The sequence below is a fragment of the Zootoca vivipara genome, chromosome 9 (assembly GCF_965207765.1).
Source record: "Zootoca vivipara chromosome 9, rZooViv2.hap1.1, whole genome shotgun sequence".
NCBI classification, from domain to species: domain Eukaryota; kingdom Metazoa; phylum Chordata; class Lepidosauria; order Squamata; family Lacertidae; genus Zootoca; species Zootoca vivipara.
Window position 1 is genome coordinate 25,048,853 of NC_142592.1, and position 20,043 is coordinate 25,068,895.

A 20,043-nucleotide genomic window follows, 5' to 3' on the forward strand; every position below is an offset into this window, starting at 1 on the left:
CTTGGATGCGGTTTAGATAGGGTTGCTTCTACTTACAAATTTTTTATCCCAATGCATTCCGATGGGATTCGACTTACAAATTTTTTCGCCTTACAAATGTGTGTTCGGATCGCATTAAATTCGTAAGTAGAGGTACTACTGTACAAAGCAAGACAGAGCCTGCACTTCGGATAAGTAGGGTTCAAGTCAATTCAGTGACCAGTTTTCTCCACTGTACGTTGTTGCCATGTCTTTGGAAACGCGTCAAACAAGTTTATTCAATAGATTCGTAAGTCACTGTGATCCTTGCAGCTCTATCAGCCAGCGGGGAACTGCAGAAGTTGCACCCTGCTTAAACATAAAGGGGGAATAAAAAGTCACCCCTTGGTATTATCAGAATTGCAGCCTATCTTACAATAAATACCGAGAATTTGTAAAAATAAAAATAAAAAATGGGAGAGAGTCGAGCATTTTCAGAGTTTTCTCCTGACAAGCTATTTATTGTATTGAGAGTTGATTTTGTCAGTCGGCAAGCAGAGGAATATTAATGAAGCATTTGCAGACAAGCAGTCTAAACAGGTTGATCATGATTGACTAGAATCTACAGTGCATGATATCAAGATGAATTATTTGTCATGGCTGTTTCTCTGACCTTGTTATTTCAGTTTTCATCCTTTTAAAATGTTTGGTATGGTATTCATTGCTGCCCGTCTTTGTCAACCAATCCTATTGCTGTGGTTCAGACCTATTTGCTCATTTTCAATATGGATCTCAATTATACCTATCAGCCCCGATCCAGCTGGACTCCATTGCATCTACCCATCCATTCATGCCAATCCAAGCTAGGGGAAAATATGATGCGTGCAGAAATCAGAATGACTATTTACAGCTGGATGGAGTACCACCTGTAGTGGCCAGTGGAATGTGGAAGGGGCTCTGTTGCTCCCCTGGCTTGCCAACACAGCAGGTCATTGGTGCTTACTAAGAGCGCAAGGGAGAGGGTCAAGTCAGTGGGAGCTTGGTGTGGTGCAGGGGCAGCATAGATGAAGCACCAGGAGCATCAAACAGCAACCTGCTGTGTTGGCAAGCCAGAAAAGTAACAGAGCCCAAACTGCACCACCTCACTGGCAGCTATCAGGTACAACACATACCCTTCCTCTTCCTGATCTGTGCATGCAATGCCTTTCCAAAAGCCAAATGATACTACCCGGCTGTTTGGGAGAGGAAGTAGGAGATAGAATCAGTCTCAACCATTCTCCTTTCTCTAGCAAACAGGTTCTGTAGGGACTTCAACTTTTTAAAAAATAATAATAATTTATTATTATTATTATTATTATTATTAGGAATTGTACATCCAGCCTTGATTTGTCTGTATGAGTTCTGTTGCATCAGAGCTTTCCAGTACCATTGCAAATACAATGGTACCTCGGTTTAAGTACACAATTGGTTCCGGAAGTCTGTACTTAATCTGAAGCGTACTTAACCTGAAGCGAACTTTCCCATTGAAATTAATGGAAAGTGGATTAATCCGTTCCAGATGGGTCCGCGGAGTACTCAACCTGAAGCGTACTTAACCCCAAGTATGAGTGTAATTGGTTCTGGAAGTCCGTACTTAACCTGAAGCGTACTTAACCTGAAGCGAACTTTCCCATTGAAAGTAATGGAACATGGATTAATCCATTCCAGATGGTTCCATGGAGTACTTAAAGCAGGGGCCCCCAGACTATGGCCCGGGGGCCACATACAGCCCTTGAGGCTCTTTTATGCGGCCCCCGGGGACCCCCGCCACCCGCTGCCCGCTCTTACCGGCGCGGTGCGGTGCGGCTGCCGACTTCCAACCCGGAAAAGCGACGTAAATAGCTTGCTCTCACGCGCAAGCGTCATTTCCGGTGTACTTCCGGGTTGGAGGAGGCTTCTGCATATGCGCACAAGCTATTTCTGCCGCTTTCCTGGTCAGGAGTGTGCCAGAAATAGTGTTTGCGCATGCACATGGGCACGCACAGCCACGCGCTCCTGCGCACACTCCCCCACCCTCCGTCCCACCACGCAATCGGCACGGCGGGCATCCGGCCCGAAGCCGGGTAAGTTTGGGGACCCCTGACTTAAAGTGAAAGTACTCAAACTGATGCGTACTTAAACCGAGGTATGACTGTAGAATAATTCAATTGAGACATATTGAAATTTAGCAGCTATACTTCTTTATTTGTTGTTTGTTATTGGGGTAGTGATTTTCTCATTAGGCATTATCATTAAACAGGACTCATGTTTTCCAGTAGATACACTGGGAAAAGAATCTCTTCATTAGTCTGCAGAAGGCTTTGGTGATGGAAGGCTCTGTTCCTATGAATGCTCCAGTGCACTGATTTACATGGTGTTATTTTCGCAACAATTGCAATCATCATGTCAGTGGTCTTCGGACATGTTCAACCCAACATTACACTTGTGTGTGTGTGTGTGTGTGTGTGTGTGTGTGGACAGGTATGGACAGTATCTGTCAGCACAGATTAAACTAATAGTAATTTGGACACCAACAATGGGGAGAGAAATAGCCCGATGCTTTTAAGAATCTCTGTCACAGCTACCCTGTGTGTAAGGACTAGTTTTCTCAGTTGGTCCCATTTTAGACTACAGACAGGCGCTCATGTGAGGAGCCACTCCTGAACATAGAAAACTAACTTAGTGGGGAGAAGGCTAGGATGGAGCCCCCATTTCTGACATTTAGTTTTCCTTTTCAGGATCATTCAAGTAGGGCACATTCTGCAATAAGAACTTACACTTACATTACCTCCTCTAGGTCTGGCCCAAGACACTTAGACACCCGAGGCAAAGCACATAATGTCCCCATCCTACCCCGTGGGCGACAAGTGAGGAGTGAAAATCAACATTGGGAATGTGGGGGGGGGTCTCAAATCACCCTAAGTGGGGGAATCAAAGGCCATCCTGGGGGGTGGGGAGGAAGGGGCCAGCTCTGAATCACTCCAGGTGGATGCAGACCCTAGAATAATTATTACTATTATTATTTATTCATTTATTTATTTATACCCTGCCCATCTGGCTGGGTTTCCCCAGCCACTCTGGGCGGCTTCCAACAGAAAAATAAAACACAGTGATCTATTAAACATTAAAAGCCTCCCTAAACAGGGCTGCCTTCAGATGTCTTCTAAAAGACTGGTAGTTGTTTTTCTCTTTGACATCTGATGGGAGGGCGTTCCACAGGGCGGGCGCCACTACCGAGCAGGCCCCAGAGGGCAGCCACGATAATTTCAATTTTGTTGAAATATGGCATCCTTTTCTAAAACAGTTTACTGGCTAATCTGAAGAATGGCAACTACCAAAATCACAGACTGGACTTCAGCAAACTTTGATCCGCCCTGGAAGGGGGCAAGTTGGGATTTTGTTTTAGTATCATTTTCTCTCTTTTTTTGTAATGGTTATATATTGGAAATTAATAAAGCTATATTTTAAAAAAGATTCCTCCCTAGGGGTGGGAGGAGACCAGCAGTGCCCCCTATTCTCCAAGAAATGATGGGGGTGGGGCTGCGAGGAGGAGGCAGATTCAGCCTCCAATACCTACAAATATGGCTTAGTAGAAGAACAAAAAATATTCTAAAACTGTAAAACAGAACATTGTACACAGAGTGCCATAAACCCATGACAAAACAGATCGCAGCAAGAAATAAAACTGGTTCCAGTGGGGGGTGGGGACAACAGCATGAAATACAGTTGTTGGAAGCCGGATCTGCTGCCCCTGTGGATCCAGCCGACCAATGCACTCACCTCACCTTGCCTCATGGGTGAGCCAGCCCTAACCTCCTTGGCTTCTTATATCTAAAACAGGAAGCATTTACTGTGCAAATACAAACCCCACAACTGCCCCTTTTTGATCGGTACATACCAGATTTACACAAGCCACTCCCGGAATACCCCAGACATTGCCAGTAGCAACAAAGGCTTCCCCTCCTTACCTCCGGTCAACATGGCAGGGCCCGGACACTGAAGCTGGCTCACCACTCCACCTTCCATTTTCCCTCTCTATGGTTCCTGTGCAGATCTGTGGGTGGGGAGTCCAAGTGTGCAGTGATGGTGGCAGATAGACAGGCATGCACGTTAGTTGGACGGTGATAGCAGCTGCGAGAGGGATGGCAGAGGAGCCGCTACGCTAAGGAAGACTCAGGAAGAGGCCTAAGGACATGGGCATGCGGGAAGGACAGAGGACAGATATCTCTTTTTTGAATATTTTTAAATTAGTTTTTATCATTACAAGTTTATGTTCAAACAATTTGTACAATCATTTTATGAGATTCTCTGAATCTCATGACTTCCCCCCTTCCCCTACATGGGTCCTTGAAACCAAATTCAAAGCTACATATCAGTACATTCTCCACAATTTTCATTTTTCCAAATTATCTATAATCTTCATTACTTTACAAGTGTTTCTTGTAGTCCAGCTAGGGTTTTAATTTGCTTACAATGGTCTCCTAAGTAAGTTATAAATATTTCCCCTTGTCTTCTTGATTCCTGAGTCTTCCCGTTAGTTTTGCCATTTTAGCGTAGTCCAACATCTTGGCTTGCCATTCTTCCCATGCTGGGATTATCGCTTCTTTAGGGGACAGATATCAAGGTTGCAGCTGGAATGTGGAGGGAGGGAAGTGGGAAGGGCAGCTGGGAGGGAGGTGGGCAACTCAAATGGGGAAATGGGAGCTGTGTAATTCAGTTCTTTTTTTTATCCCAATTTTGCTACTCATTATATAACCAATCTTTATTTTCAGATTTAATAGCACTAAAGGTCACTTTCCACATTCACATAATGAAATAACAAGGTTTCCATCAAGCCTTTCGGGTTTCCAAAAATGTTATTTCATATAGTCTAATTCAAGCCATGTTCTGAATGAAGTTTGGACTTTGGTTTATATTGGAAATGCGTTTACAGTTTTGCATGCGTGCAAAACTGTTTGTATGTATATACAGTATGTCTTTTAAATGGTTTTAATTTTGGGGTTTTACCAGCTTTGCAAGTCACTTTACGTATTATTTTTCATGAAAATGATACGCTATTAAAATGTGATGTTCCCTTAAGGCTGAGATCAAGCACTATTTTGCATTTTAATAGAAGTAGTAGATATAGGCCAGGCCCACATATGGTGCAAATCAACCACACTTCACTGGAGATGGTGAAGCTGGGTGGATTGATACTAGAAGACCCAAAATGTCACTTTACCATCTGTGATTAATTGCTAAATACAACCGCAGTGGCTTGGATCAGTGACCTGGAAAAACTACAGTATACCTAATAAGGTTCTTCCAGTAACCCTTGCCAAGGTTTTCACCCTCCCTGAAGGCTACCTTGGCTTTTATAGATGAGTAATTGCACTACATCATCCACTGACAGTCTTACTTGAGAATCTGCTGCTGGCTAAAGCATTGGATAATAGTTTTGTATTATTGTATTGAATTGGCTACTATATATGGACAGTATGCTGAAGGAAGAGGAAGCTATTTCAATAACCTTTTCAACTTTCTTTCCCCCCCCTCCCTCTGCAGCCTAGTTGTAAAGATTAAAAAATGCCGCCCGCAACAACGACGCAGTACGCTCCCCCGGACGGTGGATGGGGTTGGGTCGTGGTCTTTGGCAGTTTCATCTCCATTGGATTTTCTTACGCATTCCCTAAAGCCATCACAGTCTTCTTCAAGGAGATACAGGAGATCTTCGGCACATCATATAGCCAGATAGCTTGGATATCATCGATCATGTTGGCTGTCATGTATGCAGGAGGTATATGAGAACCTAACTTTTCTTCTTTTTTTGCCTGTCAGATGGTCTTATAATATTAAGTAAAGTTCTGTTCCATGATTTTGCAGTTCATGGCTTCTCTAAGATGTGTTTTCATAAAGAACCGTATACTGCTTTCTTCTGCTTCCTCTTCTAAACGCTTCCAATAACTATCACTCTCTGAATGCATGAGCGTTCATTTCAAACAATGGTGCAATTGGTTTTGCTGCTTGGTATAGTGCAGAAGTGAGGGCAGAAGGCCCACTGGGATCTACTAGTGGTTGGCTGGGTGATTTAAGGTAGATCAGCAAGGATTTCTGATACCCTAGTGCAGGCATCCCCAAACTGCGGCCCTCCAGATGTTTTGGCCTTCAACTCCCATGATCCCTAGCTAACAGGACCAGTGGTCGGGGAAGATGGGAATTGTAGTCCAAAACATCTGGAGGGCCGAAGTTTGGGGATGCCTGCCCTAGTGTGTAACAGAGGTAAGAACAAAATGACATCAAGGAAATAAGGGGAAATGGCCAGGATAAGGTATGGATTTTTGTTTGGAGCGGCTGTGGAACTCAGTTTAGCTATAGTACTTCAATATAATTTCTGGTGTCATAGATTTTTTTTAATTCTAAGTTAGTGGCAGAGGTTCATGCTCCGGCACCAGGGGGCGGTGAGCAGGCTGGGGCAGGGCTGGCACGCATCCTGGGGACTGGGCGCCCAGCGTGGGCAGGGGGCAGCTGCGATGGAACCCCACCAGGATCACGCTGCCAGGGGTGGTGCGCTCCCCCCCCCACTCCTCTTCCTCCGCCAGTGTTCTAAGTGTCTTTTGTACTTTGCCTGGCAGATCCTAGGGTTTTAGGAAAACAACAACAACCCCAAAATAGATTCCAGAAGTCTTAGGTCTGCCCATCCCTGATTTAAGAGATGGAGAAGTTAAGAAAGGGGAGCTAGGTGGACTACCAAAAAGTTTTCTGTAAGCAGATGCTGAGATAAATGAATCAAGCAAAGCACAATCATGAACCAACAGATGGAACAGGGTATCAAGTTTTATGGATTGATAAAAAAACAATAGGAATAGTGATCCTAGAAAGTTTACTGCTGATAGACATGTCACACTGAAATGGAAAGTAATGGATAATAGAAGGTATTTCATAAAGTAACAGAGAAGGCAACTGACTTTGACCCTCAGCTGTTGAAATAGTAGCAAAAAATAGAAGTACTGTAACTGCTTCTTTTTTTAATGAACAAAATGAAAGATGATTAGGATTTGAAACAGCCTTACTCTGCCTGAAGTCCTCAAGATGTTTTGGCATGCTGGTTGTTGTAGTTCAAAACTTATGAGGTGCACCAGGTTGCGGAAGGCTGATTTGAAATATGACCCATTAATTTGCTACTTAACAATTTGCTAAGGTTCATGGGGCACCTTAACTTTTCTCCTTATTGGAAAATATAGCATTATCAAACAACTCAAGTAATTTGATTCCATTTTTCATCAGCACCGTCTTTTCTGGTTGACCGAGAATGACTCTTTACCCTGTTGATTTCCTGTCTGTCTTCTTGATCACTTTGCTTGCAGCCACCCCTGATGCAAATGGATAAATTTCATGCTGCCTCTCGGTTTAGCACTGGCGTCAACCAGTTTGCCATTGGTTTCACTGTCTCTTAGGATAGGAGAACATCTTGAGAACTTCAGAACAATTCGTCTTTTTTGTAGCACTTCGTTCCACCTTATACAGTGCATAGAAACCCAGAAATGTTATCTGCCTGTCCAGAATAAATATCAAGCATAGAAAAAGGATTTTGAGCAAGCTCCACATTCTATAGCAAAAGTAACAAGATAAACGGTGGAGCAGTTATTTTCTTATCTTGCTGTATGGCTTTAATGTGCTAGCAGCAGGTAGCCTTGCCAAAGCTAAACATTCTTTGAAGCCACAGCCACCACAAAATAGCTTCCCAATAAATAAAGCACCGAACAATCACTGGCAGAGGATGAAAAAAGGCAAACAACTATAATAATGTTTGGAAGGGAGTTATTCCTTTGGGTTGTTGCTTTTCCTATCGAATTCGATAGTTTGGTTTTTAACATTTGTTGTACTACTGCTTGAATGAAAGCAGGAAAAGCATAGCGTGTCAGGTAGCTTGTTTATGGCAAAGCCTGGCAGATATCTTGAAAATGTTGTGGGCACACTGTGTATCTCTTAATGCTAATTAGGGAGAACCTGAAAAACATTTGAGATCTGACACACTCATTATGATTTAGCGCTCTGCCTATTAATCTTCACAGCGGGGTCGTTGGGTAAGTGAGAGTCTAAGACTAAGGATCTCTGCTTCGGAGCCTTCAGCCTCCTGAGGTAATTAGCAGGCATCTGTGTTTCGGTAACAAGGTATTAACTTACCTTTCAATATCTGGGGAAAAATGAAACTAATAAAAGACATCCAGGAAGGAGCTAAAGGAATGTTAATTATGTTTATCACTTAACTTCATACTTCGAATAAATGTCATGAAATTATAGCAGGCCATCTGGCAAATCCATATGGTCTCCTGGATTCGTGGTTAATTCCAACAGATAGGTCAAGCACTGTGTTCAACTACCCCCCGCTACCTCCTTCAAGAAAGCAGAGGAAAGATGTGCTAAGTTAAATGAATCAAGTTTTGTATAAAAAATTTCACTTTGCCCCTTAGGCTTACACTGTGGACCTGCTCCTCTGTGGAGCACGTTTGTCAGTAGGAGGCTTCTTTCTTTTTATATGTGTTTCCAGGGCTTTTTCTTTTCTTTTTCAGCCACAAGACTTTCTCAGTAAAGTCAGTACAAAGATCCTCAATTACTATCTGTTGGGTGTTGCCCTAAACTAAAGGTATAGTATGGCGGCTCGGTCATCTCAGGCATGCCTGACCGCTACATTAGTCTAGGAAGTACAAGCTATTTTGCTGCCATTTTCTCCCCTCATTAAGTTCAGACACTTTCCAAACCTTCATTCATATGGTGGGCTAAATAGTACCTTTCCCCCGCAAAAATTAAATAAATAGCATACTATCATCAGGATTTGGACATACAGTGGGATGGCACCGGACAATCAGCACACTTATATATATATTGCTTTTAATTTTATACTTAAATCTCCCATCGTTTCACAAGAATAAAATTGCTTTTCAATTTGTATGAGCACTGGGAAATAAATCAATGCCCCAGCTGTTTGCCCATACAGTATTCATACATTCGTTGCACAGATGTACTATCTGTAACGTGGGTACATTGTGGAATTGCAGCTTATCTATATTTTAAAATAAAGTAACATGCCTCTAGTTCTCACGACTAGAACCCCTGGATTGTATGTGATAGTTTCAAGAACCAAAGGAAGACAGAGATAGATTTCATCTTCATTCTCTCCCAACCTCTGGACTTCCTTTCAATTCATGCCCTTCCATCTCTCCCAGGGACAGTCCCCGGATTTACGAGTCAGTCCCCTGACAAAATGCATCTATTTAGGAGGAACCCAGATTCATTGAAAAAGATTTGGTAACCTTATTCTGTTAGCTACCTCACAACCCAAAAATTCCAAATGGTATGATTTTTCGAAGCAGGATGCATTGCAAACAAAGAGGAAGTATCTGCAGATTTACATGATCTGCTTTTCTGCAGAATTCAGTTTTCCTTCTTTGATATGTTCTTTGGATACCATATTGCATTTTACAGTGGAAACCGTTACAGCTTTGTCAAAATATCTGCCTTTTAAGGTTACCTAGCTGCAGCAAGCTCCTGATGTTTTTGTTCACAGGACAACTAAAAAATAGTTCAATGATAAGCTCTTGCGGTTTATTTTGAAGGTTAATTGGAAAAAGAACATTTCATTTGGTGTGTTCAGAATATTTGCTAATGTTACTCATTAGGCTCTCAGTACATAATGCGGGGAGGCTGTGTTGAAAGTTTAGTTTGCAAAAGAAGAGAGAGGGGAAATATCATATAATAAAGCAAGTAATGATGCAGCGAAAATGAATAAAGGGGAATTGCCTGCCCTTTCCAAACATGAGCACTCAGACTAGTGATTGGCAGCAGGTTCAGAACAAGCAAGGCATTATCAGTTTATGGAACATATTGTCAAAGGATATTGTGATATCACTCGCATGAGTGGTTCTTTAAAATGTTTTAAGACAATTCTAGAAGGCTAGGCTTATCAAACTGAAGTGGCAGAACTTCCATATTCAAGGTCAGTGCACGTTTTGTTAACATATGCTGGGAACAAACAGCAGAAGAGAATTATTTCCATCCTCTGTTCTGCCTTTATTGTAAGATGCAAGGGGCGGCCATTGTTGGACACAGAGTGCTGAACTATGTGGTCCAAATCCAACAAGGCAATTCAGACATTTTTAGCAACATTACTGTGAAGATAAAATGGTATGCACTGCAAAAATGACAGTTGCAAAATTCATGTACACTGTAACACAAACACCAGATGGCTGCATTTAAAAAAAAGAAAAAGCAAAGACAAACAAAACAAAAAGTTTTTCATATGGTTAACTAAGACTCCAGAAATTATTTCCCTAGACCATCAATAGTATCTTGTCAGTTAAGACATTGGTTTTGAGAAAACAAAACGGGCAATGACTAGGAAATTGCTCAGTGTGACCTTTGTGTCCTTTGCTGTGTGGGACAAACTTTTACCCTCTATTAGGATATGTACAGCCTTGAATTTTAAGAACCTCATTTAGTGTGCCCTTGAAAACACAACTTCCCAATTTCCAAATGCCTCCTGGGCATGAGGGAATACTTCACATTTGGATGGGTTTTTTTTTTACACACAGAGAGACAGACATTTTTACATCATGCTGAATTAATTTGATATTTGCTGGTAGAGGTGACAAAGAAGTAGGAATTGCGACTTTTGCTGCCAAACCTAGACAAAAACACCAGAACTAGTTTAATGGAGTGTGTGTGTGTGATCAGAATTGTTCGGGAAAAGAAGTAGGATGGAAGCATTGAAGCTGACAGCTAAATCATCCTTCTGAGATTACTAAAGTGATGCTTCTGCAGTTTTAAGAATCTAAAATACTAAAGTTGCAGGACAAATGTAGATCAGTTCAATTGTCAATATTGTGTCAAAGGCTTTCTCAATAAATAAATATCATTTTCAAAGAAAAAAATATAATAAGCAGGAAAAGGAGAGTTTATTATAAATGACAAAAGGTTGTGAAAGGCAGTAATAAATAAGGAGCTTCTTTAAAACACTGTATAAAGCATTCATACCTTTAATTTGTTTAAGCTCTGTTCTTTGACATTTGCATTAGTTTTAAGGGCGTTTTGAAAGTGTGTAAACTAACTCGGGATGTGTTCCCATAAAATGTGACACCAAAAAAATGGAGACTACAGTACTTATGAAAGGGTTGAATTACTGCTAGGGACTGTGAGACATCATTGTCAGCATAAGGTATAGTATATGCAACCATCTTGGGAGAGACACACATTATAAAATCATAGCATTTTAGGGTTTTTAAGGCATCTTCAATGTCATCTAGTCCAGCCCCCCTGCTCAGTGCAGGAATTTAGGTACAGCATCATCTATGTGGCAGCTACTTGAAGGCAGCTGTCATGTCTCCCCTTAAATTTCTCCTCTCTAGGCTCTCTTCTCCAGATCCAGCTTTTCCAGCCATTCCTCTTAGGACGTGGTTTCCAAAACCCCACTCCATTCTGGTTGCCCTCCTCCAAATTGTCAATACTCTCTGTAAAATGTGTTGTGCATATCTTAAACTGAAACAGCCCGTGTGGTATGTGCCAAGAATGCTGTGCTGGGAAGCTGAAATCTGCCACTGTTTCTCAGTTATGAAATATCCACTTGTTTGTTTTTAAAAGTGTATTGAAGCAATCATAGGCTAGCTGTTTTCAGGCCAAGGTTCAATGGCTTCTATTGGGGAAACATGATACTGCTGAGTCACAGTACGAGCTACTGTTTGGCTCATAAGAACAGAGCTCATTGACAGTTGCACCAAATGATGTACAGAGAATGAAACTGTATCACCATTGCACCAATGTTTTGCCAGCACTGAGCATAGATAAGCAGGGTGGAACTGTTAGTGTAGCTAGAATCCTGGTCTTATGAGCAAACAGTAGATCTTCAGTGAACCTTCAGATATAATACTGAAGGAAAAGTTGCTCTCTTAACAGCCTGATCCTTTGGTAGGATGTGGCTGTTGTGATGCAAGCAGAAGCTTCATTTATAGAAAAATCCATGACAAGACTGCCAGTGGGCTCCTAGCCAGAACGACTGCATGTTACCTCCAGGGATCAGAGACAGCATGTTCCTGAACACCAGAGCATAGGGGGAAAGAGATATTGCCCTAATCACCTGCTTCTTGGTTGGCATCTGGTGGAACATTTTGGAGAAACTGGCGGATGCCCGACTAGATAGGCCTTTGGTTGGCCTTTACTTATGTTCTTCTGGCAACTGCTAGTGTTGCATTTTGTACAACAGTGAAGTAGCTCTTTCCACTCTCCCTTCAAAACATCCTTGGTATATCCCTCAACAATTACAAGGCTGCGCTATTTGCTTCAGGGAGCTGTCATTCTAGATTGTTATACCTCTGCCGTATTAGCCCTGGCTTCTTTTCACCCTGCATGCCCCAGATATGCCCTTTTTGAAATGTTCTTCCACTGGTGGCACTGATTCCTATTTTGATACAAAGGCCTTCTCGTGGTGTCTTTGTGCAGAAGCCCTGGTCCTTAGGTTTTCAGCAGAAAATATTTAAAAGGGGGATAGACAACTTAATGGATGATAAGGTGATCAATGGCTACTAGTCATGATGGCTGTGTTTTACCTCCACTGTCAGTATGCCTCTGGATGCCAGTTTCTGGGAACCACAGCTGGAGAGAGTACTGTTGCATTCAGCTCCTCCTTGTGATCTTCCGATAGGCATCTGTTTGGTACTGTGAGGAGAGAATGTTGGGGTAGATTGCTGGATCCAGCAGGCTCTTCTTATCTTCTTAATGATCAACAGAAGCTAGAATCAGGCTTTTAATCTTTTCCAAGTTCCCTTTGGTGATCAACATGTGCAATAAATATATTTATGGAGGAAAGCATAATCCTTTGTCATTTGCAAGGCATTAGCAGTTCACAACTTGTTTTGACCCAATGTTCATTTTTCATGCACATATTTTTAGAAGAAAATCTGCATCTCAGTTTCTCTCTCTCTAGCACAGCTTGGCAAGCTGTGCTGCCTGCTCCCTGTCATATCTTCTTTTCTGACTTTTGTGTGTGTGTGCATCCAAATTACTAAAGCATTTGTTCTAAATGATTGGATTGTTAATTTAGATAAGGGAATGGTGCTCTAAGCTAGCCTACCGTTGGCAGCCAGATCTTGCACTCACAAGATGTAATAAGCTTGGAATTATTTTTATGGTGAGAAAACATGTTTGATTCATCCAATTTCAGCTGTCCTTGCATCTGTTAGCTTCCAAGTATAAAAACAACCGCAAGTGTTATTAACTCTGATCCTGTTTCCTTATATAATAAAACATTTAAACCCTGATTCACAGACTTCCTCTGTAGTTTGGGATGCACAAGGCACTCACACAGCTGCCAAAGAGCATAAGAGGATTTCTGCTGGATCAAACCAACGGACTATTTAGTCCAGCACCCTGTTTTTCCACAATGGCCAATGAGATGCCTGTATCAGGTATGAAGAACCTGTCGTCCTCCAGATGTTGTTGGACTGCAACTGCCGCCAGTCTCATCCAGCATGGCCAGTAGTTGTGGATGATGGGAGTGGAGTCCAGCAACATCTGGAGAGTCACAGCTACCACATCCCTCTCCAGTAGGGACAAGCAAGACATAAGCACAATAGCCCTCTCCTCTCCCCCTGCTGTTTCAAAGCAACTGGCCTTTCAAGGCATGCTGCCTCAAATTTTGAAGATAGCACAGTGACCATGACTTGAAGCCAGTGAGAGCATCATTTTCCATGTACTTGTCTAATATTCTATTAAAGCCATCAAATTTGATGACCATCACTACATTTTGTGTGAGCTAATTCCATACTCCTATGTGCTGCACGTTTGTCTGTTCTGAATATCCTACCATTCAACTTCATTGGAGGGCCCCAGATTCCCGTATTATTAAAGGGGAGAAATGCATATCTCTATTCACCTTCTCCACACCATGTAATATTATTTATTTATAATTTATTATTATAATTAATGTATGTATGTATGTATGTATGTATGTATGTATGTATGTATGTGGCGCTGTAGTCTAAACCACGGAGCCTCTTGGGCTTGCCGATCAGAAGGTTGGCAGTTCAAATCCCTCCTGTTGCTCTGTCCCAGCTCCTGCCAACCTACATAGCTGCCAAGTCTCCCGTTTTTCACGGGAAACCCCCGGATTTTAATCCGTTTCCCACTGTTATCCTGAATAGAAAAAAATCCCGGAAATCCCCTGGATTTCCTACCTGCCAGGGAGGCTCCATTTTGGGTGCCGCTCTGCCCATGTCTGGGCACCGGAAATCGGGCAGCGCGGGGAACCGGAATTTGAAGTGACTCCCGGTGCCGCGCCGCTGCTGATCCTGCATTTTTCAGCGGGAAACCTGGCAGCTATGGCCAAGCTAGCAGTTCAAAAGCACACTAGGGACCACTGCGGACGGAAGGTAAACGGCATTTCTGTGCACTCTGGCTTCTGTCATGGTGTTCCGTTGTGCCAGAAGCGTTTTAGTCATGCTGGCCACATGACCCGGAAAGCTGTCTATGGACAAATGCCGGCTCCTTCGGCCTGAAAGCGAGATGAGCGCCACAACCCCAAAGTCACCTTTGACTGGACTTAACCATCCAGGGGTCCTTTACCTTTATGTATGTATGTATGTGTGTGTGTGTGTGTGTGTGTGTGTCTGAATGTATCTATCATCTATCTATCATCACATCTATAGACCACCTTTATCTTCCAGGGAGCTTAAGGTGGTGTCCATGGTTCCCCTCTGCTCCATTTCATCCCATGGTAGGCAGAGAACAAGAGCTAAGAGAAGTAAACATGGCAGTCTTTAATTTAGTGAAACCAGGAATTAATTTTGAATAGTGTACCAGGTAGAAAGAATCGATTGAAACCAAATTGTGTAGTGTTATCTAATGGCTGGAGGGGATGTAGCCCACAAAATCTGAAGTCGATCTTCAACTGATGAGAAATCATTGCCCTCTAGGTTTAGACTGTGCCTTGAACTGCTAGGTTTGGTATTCATCAAGGCACATGAAAAACAGTGATCTCTGTGCTGGTGTATAACAGCTTGCCTAATGAAGACTTCCGGAAAACGCAAAAACCTGCCATGCTTTTGTGTCATTTTGCTTGAGGTTAATAAAGGCATTGCTCCACTGTGACCAACACAGCTACCTTTGCTTTTTATGTGCCTTGAAATCACCCCAGATTTACCCAGGAATCCGATTGGGACTTTTAATTGGGACTCAAAGGTGCTTTACCACCAATTTTCAAAAGTTGTTGAAAAATAAACTAAAACTACCAGGAAATCATGACAAACATCAAAGGGCTGAAAGGAGGACTCCCACCACTGTCACCGAAAGAAGAAGGGCCTAAGCATGTGGCTACATTCTGTCTGTGGTTTCGATATCTTTATACCGAAACAAACTTCATAAAATAACTCAATTAAAGCAACATGATGTTGAAGGCTGGCTATTATTCATTCTAGGTCATACTTCTGACATTACATGGTTTGGGGACAGCCAAGCAAATCATACCCCATGTACGTTCCAGAGAGACATTGAATCCAACAGTTGGGAACATTTTTTAAAAAAAAATGTATCTTTTTTTATTTGATTAGATTCATATCCTGCCTTTCCTCCCAAAGGAGCCAAGGGCGGCAAAGTGTCGGTGGGTCACATTTCCTTCTGGGCAGCTTTCCAGCAGCCCCAGTTCGGTCCAGAAGCAGAAGCGGGTGGGACAAATGTAAAGTTTACTTCTGTGCCCTGGGTTAGCTTCTACACATTCATACCATCTTCCAGGTGAGCAAGAGCCATCATTGTAGGTCCATACACACATTACAGTAAGGTATAAAGACTCCGGGAGAGTCTGAATTATGACTAGTAAGAGGCATGGCCTTGGGAGAGGGAGGTGGTTGTGATAGGGCCAATTCCAGATGCATGTGTTCAGTACTTGCGCCAATAATCACTGGAACCAGGCACGGAAAAGAGCAACGACTTGCATTTGCTTCGGTTGCACAGAATTGCAGTTAAAGGTATTTGCACTGCCATATATACTGCCGCTTCTAAAGCTGTCAGTTAATTAAAGGTTTGTTTGTAGGTTAACTAATTGCCTTGTTTTCCAAGCAGCGCATTGATTAATTAAATTGTAAATTAAATGAAAACTACAGTACCATAATAAGAGTGGGCTTCTTTGGTTGTTGTTGTTGAGGACATTTCATCTGTCGGCTAAGTGACATTTATTGTTTGGGGGGGGGGGGGAATCGTCCTCCACAAATATATGTGTGCAGATTGTGCTATTTTTGTAGGCAAGCCATAAACAAGAGCCCATTTATAGGGGCCCACTGATTAAAAGCAGGTGGGAATTTACATTTCTAATGCAATGGAGTGATTGCAATGAAGACGCGCTGGATGCAATAGGAGTGCCAGCAATCATGAGCACCATGACTGCGATCTAGAACAGGACAATTAACACACTTACTCATTTCCAGAATGTATTAATAAAAGTCCATCTCTGTTCTTAGCTGCTTGGCATCTACCCGTAATTCTATAATCGGCCTTAGGAGTTTTAAACACTAGCCCTATCTGTGTCATTGTAATTCATGTTTTAGTTTGTTATGTTATGCTTGCGGCTCAGCGCTATTTATGTAATTTGTCATTTTATTGTTTGTATTCGGCATTACTTGTTGATGTCGGTCGGGTTTTTGCTATGGCTAATCGCTAGCGCAATAAAGATATTTTGACTTTGACTTTCCCTACAAATATAAATCACTGGCAGACAGTGCATACAACTGAAGCCGCAAGGCAGATAGAGACCACACACTCATATGCATAACACCTCACATGCATACTCAGCAGGCAATAGCCTCGCTCTTCACCTCTCTTCATACAGAAACACACACACAGTAATGCACCACAGGGAGAGAGGAGAAGAGGAAGACACACAGCCCCATCAGCAGAACAGCAAAGGGGCTGTTCCTCCTCATTGCATAAGGTGGCAAGCAAAATTGCCCTCCCTGCTCTTCAGAGACCAGAAGTTCAGGGACACCAATGCCTTGGAGTTCCCTTACTTTGAGGAATCCTTGGGGAGGTAGCTCCAAAGAGCACCTGTGCTGCCGCTTGTCTGCTGTTAAATTTTAAGGCCGGAGTTGCCCACCTTTCTGGATCAGTGGGCACATTTTGCGTTTTGAGAGTGTGCTGTGGGTGCCAGTTACAAAATGGCTGCCAGGGGTGGCATGGCATAAAGCGTAATGAAAGAGAGTTACAGGCATGGTGAAGCTTTTTCCCAAAAATGTATTTCCTTACTAGAAAAAGCCTAGGCTACAATGCCAGGCTTTTCTAGTAAGGAAATACTGTTAGTTAACAGGTCTCCTGGGCCTACTGTCATTATCGGCAATTGCACAGCCTGAGTACCTCAGGCTGTCAGAACCTGATTGGCTAGTAATACCACTGTCAGCCATATGCTTAAAACCCTTTCAAAGAGTGTTGATGGACCCCTTCTCAATCTTTATTTATCCTTCCTTTTAAACAAACAAACAAATGAAATGAAATGAAGCAACATTGAATTGTCCTTCTTGGCGAAAATATAAATAAACCAAATAGGAAGTGCGAGGAACCAGAAATAAGGGAACAATGATAGAGCTGAATGCTTTATATAGATAACTACTTGCTTAAGCTCTCCACTTTAATACTTATTTGCTGCTAAACTTATCTCTGCTTCTTAGTTCCTGCTCACTTATGAGAGACTTAAGCTAGGAATGGCTGTTATCTTTTGCATGTAAAATGTATTTTCAGAAAACCAAAATCTTCTCATTATCTCCTGGGAGTGTTCCACATTGCTTTTTTCCTTTCACCTTCTTGTGGTTCTGTTGCAGCACAGATTATCCCATTGAAAAAAGGGGGGGCAGGCAGAATATTATCATCTCATAAAATCTTGCAAGAACCTTTTGTCAAAGCAAAACCATCTTTATATTTGCAGGATGCAGTGCAAGCTTCCTTCTTATGGTGATAGTTAAATAAAGAAATGCTGTTCACCTGATTAACAGTTGCAGCGAATCCGTATTATCCCTAACCTTGAAGTCAGGGGTCATATAATAAAACATCCTGGAGATTTAAAACAGCAACCTCAGGACACTGGGCTGATTGGGACTAAAACTTGCGAGCTTTCTCTGTTTTGCAGGTGTCATCTGAAAGCAACTCCTCTGTAGCTGAGAGAATTATGCAGCTGCAAAACAAGGGTACAGTTGCCAGCAATCTCATGTCTTCCCTTAGCTTAACTGAATTCAGGCACTGAAGCAACCACATAGTATGGGGAGCTACGGCCTGGTGATAATGGGAAACTAATACATTTCTTGACCTTAAGAATGAAAAATGCAAAATGCCCTTGTTCATAGTTATAGTCTGCCGTCCCGTCCCCCGTCCCCCCCCCCCGAATATAGTAGTAGCAAAGAATATTCTCAAAGAGATGCTCTGGTTGCCAGTTACTTCTGGGCAGTCATTCAAGGTGTTTATGATGACATGAACCATGAGTGATCTGGGGCCCAAATATCTGAGAAAACACCTTCTTCTGGGTGGGCCTACCTCTGCATTAAGATCAACAGAGGAGCTTCTCCTGGTGTTTCACTTGTTAAATGAAGTATGGAGGGCAGCAGAAGGGCATGAGAAGATGGTCCCCAGGCTGTGCCACAGTTTAAGGTTGCCATGGTCACGCCTTCTACTGGTGCTGATTGGACAGCAGGGCTGCCCATGGGTAGAGCCCCACCTAGTGCTGGTGAAGCAGCTGACTGGCTACGAGGAGGGTATCAGTCTCCGCCCCCAGCCAGATCACTGCGGGGCCCAATGCCCGGCCACAACATTGCCCACCAAAAACGGTATGCAGAAATGAAGTGTGGAGGGCAGCAGAAGTGCCTTTTCAGTGCTGGCTCCACATCTTTCGTGGTTCCACACAGCGGTGGAGGAAGCCACTCGGGCGCCTGGTGCAGGGCAAGGGCGGGGCGAGCCGTCCATAGGGGCAGGGTGCACCGTGGGGCCTCCAGAGCCTTCCTGCCTCCTCACACTCAGCCGCCCTACAGCTGGGGGGAGGGAAGGCAGCGGACGGACGGTTTGGGCAGCACGGAGCCTGCACGCACCCAAGCCACCACATCTCAGTGGTGCGAAAGAAGGGAGTGTTCATTGGGACTACAGCAGGGAGGGAAGCTCTAGCATGCCACAGTCCTGAACCTGATTTCCAGCCTCCATGCTCACTATTTAGCATTTAAAACATAGCTGCAGAACGATGAGCCAACTGCATTTTAATGCTTAGTTAAGGATTCAGGCATGCCACATATTCTTTTTGTAAACCACTCCGAGGGTGTGCGTTTTTCTACAGTCAAGCAGTGTGTAAATTTTATTGGGGGTGCATAAAAAACCACAGTGGTGGTTGGTACCAATTGGGGCTAGTGGAGCATGAGTCAGGAAGGTCAGGAGGAGGAGGAGGCTGAGCCAATGGCAGGTGGAAGCAAAGTGCCAAGCCGTGGGGAACTGGCTAAGGGCAGACTGAGGTAGGTGGGGCAGTGCCCCATTAGCACCAATGGGCCATCCTCTCCTGGGATTAGGTATAGGCTTTCTTTACAATGAGAAGAATGTTAGTGTCTCTCCCCCCCCCCCCCCAAATACTCTAGAAGCATACAAATTCTATGTTAATCTCCTTTTTAAAAAAATGTAAAAAATTGCTTCCTTCAGCATAACTACCAGGCCATTCCAGATTGTAGCTCAGGCTTTCACAAGTAACCATCCATGGCAGAAAGAATCACCCACTGAGATTAATGGGTAATATTTCCAAAAGCTTGGTCTCAGCAGGAAGTTTTAAATGTTTCACTAAGGGCATTTGTATAGCAAGCGACAAGGCCCCCCTCGAATCTCTCATTAAGCGCGGGAAAAGTGCATAAATTTTTATCGGCTCCATTGTTAAAAAATTTATATCATTTCTCACTTCACTGGGAAGAAGGATTGGGCTTAGCCGTTCTTGGTTTGGCATCTCATTTGCAGAAGGAGTAATCTTTTGTGGCAGCATTGCACTGTGCAGGTCACCTGCAATAATGTTTAGGTGAAACCTCTGGAACGTTTTTAGTGCAGGAA

General features: G+C 43.1%; 1 protein-coding gene across 6 annotated transcripts in view; it reads left to right on the forward strand.

The window, feature by feature from the left end:
• Positions 1-20,043, forward strand: part of SLC16A7 (solute carrier family 16 member 7) — a 107,248-nt gene that overhangs the window by 60,318 nt on the left and 26,887 nt on the right. For all 6 annotated transcript variants that reach the window (XM_088652249.1, XM_035126571.3, XM_035126573.3 and 3 more), the window contains exon 2: positions 5,521-5,752. In XM_088652249.1, the coding sequence (XP_088508375.1) occupies positions 5,542-5,752 (211 nt within the window). In that variant the 5' untranslated portion in view covers positions 5,521-5,541. The remainder of the gene's footprint in view (positions 1-5,520; positions 5,753-20,043) is intronic.